Source organism: Pelecanus crispus, chromosome 10 (genome assembly GCF_030463565.1).
Source record: "Pelecanus crispus isolate bPelCri1 chromosome 10, bPelCri1.pri, whole genome shotgun sequence".
Lineage (NCBI taxonomy): Eukaryota > Metazoa > Chordata > Aves > Pelecaniformes > Pelecanidae > Pelecanus > Pelecanus crispus.
In genome coordinates, this window is record NC_134652.1 from 2,007,477 (window position 1) to 2,012,476 (window position 5,000).

The 5,000-nt window shown below is 53.9% G+C and overlaps 1 protein-coding gene across 10 annotated transcripts in view; it reads left to right on the plus strand.

Moving 5' to 3' along the window:
- Positions 1 to 375: 375 nt before the first annotated feature.
- EBF3 (EBF transcription factor 3) overlaps positions 376 to 5,000 on the plus strand; it is a 124,881-nt gene continuing 120,256 nt past the window's right edge. For all 10 annotated transcript variants that reach the window (XM_075718044.1, XM_075718043.1, XM_075718049.1 and 7 more), the window contains exons 1-4: positions 376 to 509; positions 725 to 881; positions 1,339 to 1,402; positions 2,187 to 2,242. In XM_075718044.1, coding sequence (XP_075574159.1) covers positions 376 to 509; positions 725 to 881; positions 1,339 to 1,402; positions 2,187 to 2,242 — 411 coding nt within the window. The remainder of the gene's footprint in view (positions 510 to 724; positions 882 to 1,338; positions 1,403 to 2,186; positions 2,243 to 5,000) is intronic.

Below are 5,000 nucleotides of genomic sequence, written 5' to 3' on the forward strand. Positions count from 1 at the left end.
CCAAAAAAAAAAAAAAAAAAAAAAAGCGCAACCTCGCAGTGTCGCCGGCTGCAGTTACACTTTTTCTTTTCTTTTTTTTTCTTTTTTTTTTTTTTTTTTTTTTTAACCACCAAACTGGAACGCCATCCAACTCGCTGCACAGAAGTACTCAGTAAATTGTTTATGTCGTGCCAATACAGGACAGATTGAAGAAGGAAGCAAGACTTGAACTGGGCTTTTCTCCTACTGATCACAGGGAGTAAAGTCATCTCTTATATTCCAGTCGCCAAGGAGAGAGAGAGAAAATCAAGCAACAACCAACCCACCCCGTATCTGACATTTCCCTCAATTTTAACCCCTTTTGGTTAGGAGCTGGTTTTGCCCAAATTTGTTTTAATGTTTGGGATTCAGGAAAATATACCAAGAGGTGGGACGACCATGAAAGAAGAACCGCTGGGCAGTGGGATGAATCCCGTCCGCTCGTGGATGCATACCGCGGGGGTAGTGGATGCTAACACGGCCGCCCAAAGGTACGTCTGCCAAATCCTCTCCCGGCGGTTTTCTCCTCCTGTATTTCTCATCCCGGCCGTAAATCCCCCCCCCCACCCCCCCCCGCCCGCCCCGTATCAGTTACAGCCTCCCCGCTCCGCGCCGCTCCGCGCTCCCCGCATCCCCCCGCGGCCGCGGAGCCTGCGCGCCCCTTCCCGCCGCTCTCACCCACGCCTTGTCTTGTTTTCTCCCGCAGCGGCGTGGGGCTGGCTCGGGCACATTTCGAGAAACAGCCGCCTTCCAATCTCAGAAAATCCAATTTTTTCCACTTCGTCTTAGCTCTGTACGACAGGCAGGGGCAGCCGGTGGAGATTGAGCGAACAGCTTTTGTGGACTTTGTGGAGAAAGAGAAAGTAAGTCTGCCTGTTATCTTAATTTTTTTGATTTTTTTTTTTTTTAAAAAAAACCCAAACAGCACCTTTAAGCGTGATTTATTTGACCAAAAATAATTTTCAGCCCCGGCAGCCCTAACCGCACTCCAGAGGCGCCCGGACCACGTGCGGGTCCCCCCCGTCCTTACGGCCGGCTCCGAATAAATCCCGGGTTTAGCAACTTAATCGCCGCGTCCCCGACTTAATTTTAACGCCGGGAAAACGGCTAAACGTGACATATTTGCACCGGGATAATGACATCATCAGCGCTCCACAAAGTGGGCTGAATTGCTTTGCAAACTGTTCGTGCCGAGCCGCTGCGGGGACGAGAAAAATGGGCGGCAGGAGGAGGGAGAGATTTTTTTTTTTTCCCCTTTTTTTTTTTCTTCCCCCCCCCCCCCCCCCAATGCTAAATGTAATTATTTATCGTTACTTGCAGGAGCCAAACAATGAAAAAACTAACAATGGGATTCATTATAAACTTCAGTTATTGTATAGCAACGGTAAGTTGTCGTTACCTCGTTTTTGAACGCCCGCCCGCCGCGGCAAAGTCTTACTTTCCCTTTCAAGGCCCTTTTGGAGAAAGGATATAAAGATTTTTTTTTTTTCTTTTTTTTCTTTTTTTTTTTTTTTTGGAGATTAAAATTACACGCGTGTAAACACGGCTCTTTCCGTGGCACAGAAGGAAAGCAAAACATAACCGATCGATAAGTCAATGGTACTTCACATGATTAACCGGTCGGTCTTGAAGTGGAAAGTAAAAAAAAAAAAAGAGAAAAAAAAAAAGGGGGGTGGGGGGATCGATGGCTGCTCCGGCAGAACGGCACTTTTAAGGGACTTTTCTCACTTTTGCGCATTAATAGCAATTCTTGGGATGGGGTGGGGGCGCGGAGCAGCGGAGGGGGGCCCGGCCCGGGCGCTGCGGGCCCCCCAAAAGCGCGGGGGGACGCGGGGGGACGCGGGGCTCGCCAGCCCCCGCTGCCTCGCCTGTGGCCCCCGGACCGCGGCCGGGGGGGGGCTGGGGCACGGCCCCCCGGGCGCCAGGCGCGGGAGTGGGCGAGAGCCCTGTCTGCAGGGCAGCTCTGGGTTTTTGCTCTTTTTTTTTTTTAATTATTATTTTTTTTTTATTTTTATTTTTATTTCGAATTCTGCCGCCAGTGCCGGCCCCCGTCCCTCGCGGTGAATTGCCTGAGCTCCTGCTTGCACTCTGCAATTTGGGGGGGTGTGGGGGGGGTGGCGGTGGCTCTCCAAATCCTAACGGGAATGCGTCCCCGCTTCCCCCCGCAGGCGTCAGGACAGAGCAGGACCTGTACGTCCGCCTCATCGACTCCATGACCAAACAGGTGAGAAAGTTCGCGCTTCTCCTCGCCCGCCGGCGAGCCGCCTTTGCCCCGGGCCCTTGCTTGGGAGGGGCGGGGGGGGGGTCAGCCCGAGCGACCGCACCCACTGCTGATCCCCCCGGGGGGCGGCGGCTCCCCCAAACCGCGGAAAGGTGCGTTCGGGGCTGCGGAGGCAGCGCGGGGCAGCGCCGGTGGCACCGAGCACCACGTCATGGCAGCAGATGGCTGATATAATTAATTTAGCGAGGGAGAGAGGAAAGGAAAAACCCCAGCAAGTTGCCCAGATTTATTTTTAAACGCGCTTTTTCCCCCCTTCGTAACTTTTTTATTTTTGGGGTGGGGGACGGTATTTTTCCTGGGTGAGAAAGGGGCACCCCCCTTCCTCAGGCACTGCGAAAGCGGCCAGAATCCCTCCTTTTTTTTTTTTTTTCCTTTATTTCTTTTATAACGCGGCGATCTAGTAACGCCAGACGTTTATTTGGATTTAAAAGTTAAATGTGCTGAGGTGAAAAGTCATCTTGTTCTCCTCTAGTCCATATTCACCTCTCAGCCCCCCATCTCCATAATTCAAACTCCGTGCTCCAGGGGTCACCCCATCCCGTCCATTTCCCTGAGATCAGCTCCTGTTTCTTCCTCAAACCTCTGTCATACCTTGTAAATAACATAATTACAAGCAGTTCCTTATTAAATTATTTAACCTGTCTCGCTCAACTTTGCCGATGATAACTACGTGTTATCAGCGTTGCACCGCAGCAATTAAAGGCAGAAAGCTACTCGCTAGCTTGGGATTTAATCAACTTTTTTTTTTTTTCCCCTCTCCCGGAGAGACATTTCACTTTTTTTTGGTTGGTGGGGTTTTTTTGTTTGGGTTTTTTTATTTTTTTTTTTTTTTTTTTTGGGTGGGGTGGGGTGGGGGGAAGAAGGTGAGAATGGGGAATAATTTACAGCCTTCTGGAAATCAGATAGCAGAGCTGGAAATTCAAACCGCTCCAACCAAGCTGCCGGGTTTTAACACTCCCGGCCGAGGCAAAGCCCGCCCGCCTCCCTTCTTTTGGGCTAACTTTGGAGTCCCCGAGCATGGGGCAGGCGGGACCCTCCCGACGGGGCCGGGATGGGGCCGGGATGCGCCCCGGGATGGCCCCGGGATGCGCCCCGGCAGCGGCGCGGAGCCGCCGGGCGCAGCCGCGCTCCCAGCCCGCAGAAACTTTTTGACTTTTCTCGCCTGGAATGGGGTGGGATGGGAAGGCCGGCAGCAGGAAAAGCCCGCGGCTTCCCCCCGAGGCGAAGCAGAGCTGACAGGCGAGGTGCAATTCCTCTGACAAAGGCGAAGGCGTTGCGCCCTTCCATAATTATTTCGCTGGGCTACAGAGGAGCCCTTTTAAACTCTGGAGCGCTCTCGAGTTGACAGTGTGGGTTTATTTCCTTTGTATATGGCAGCTAAATGTTTTCGGAAATCGCTGGAGTAGTCTAATTAAGAGGCTTCCATCGGCGGCTCTAAGTTTCGTTCGCGATGAATAACGGAGCAGAGAGGACGGGGTTTAAGTGCGCTTTTATTGTTCGCCCGGGCTCCGCACCTCTGCAGCAGAAAGTGCTAAAAATAACGGCTTTTAATCTGCCCTCGCTGACGGGAGAGGGGGAAAGGGAGGGGGAAAAAAAAAGGAAAAAAAAAAATAGCCCAGTAACTGATCAAAGAGTCAATGGCGCTGAACCGACAGTTTATGGATTTCTGTTTGTGCGACAAAATAAAAAATAAATCACTGATAAATACGTGGCTTCATCAGAGGAAAAGTAACAATCACCAGAAGTTATCCGGCGCGCTGCAACAACAAACATTCGCAGCCGCAGGGCTGCTCGTTGTGTCCGCGCTGCGATATATTCCGATATATATTCCGATATCGCTTCTTTTTTTCTTTTTTTTTTTCTTTAATTGCACAACAATACCCGGCGGGGGGGACACGGGGACCCCCCCCTCCCCGTGGCCCTGCCGCTCCCCGGGGCTGGCCGGGCGGGGAGCGGGGCGGAGGGGCCGGGCTCATCAAACCCCCCGCTAATTAAGAGCGGGGGAGCTTGCGGGGGGCGCCGGCGGGTGCGTGCGTGTGTCCCGGCCCCGCGGGTGCCGAGCGTGGAAGGGTCGCGGGTGGGCGAGCCCTCCCGGCGGGCAGGCAAGGAAGCAGGCGAGCAAGCAGGCAGGCAGGCGAGCAAGCAGGCGAGCAAGCAGGCAGGCAGGCGAGCAAGCAAGCAGGCATGCAAGCGAGCAAGCAGGCAAGCAGGCGAGCAAGCAGGCATGCAGGCGAGCAAGCAGGCAGGCAAGCAGGCGAGCAAGCAGGCAGGCAGGCGAGCAGGCAGGCATGCAGGCGATCAAGCAGGCAGGCAGGCGAGCAGGCAGGCATGCAGGCAAGCAGGCAGGCAGGCATGCAAGCAGGCAGGCATGCAGGCGAGCAAACAGGCATGTAGGCAAGCAAGCAGGCAGGCATGCAGGCGAGCAAGCAGGCAAGCAGGCGAGCAAGCAGGCAGCTCGGAGCCCGGCGAGGCGCTTCCCCCAGGCCGGCGGGCGGAGGGGCTGAGCGGGCACCTCTAGCTCCGCACCATCTGTTAAAGCCCATGCTCAAAACCCACTCAGCCGTGCGCCCAGACACTGCCTTTTTAACCAGAGAAAAATCATTGTTAGCAGTTTCAAAATAAACACCAGATTGCCCATTAGCACTTTCTCTTCCCAAATATCATCCAGTAATAACCATATTGCCGCGCGCGCTCCTGGGAT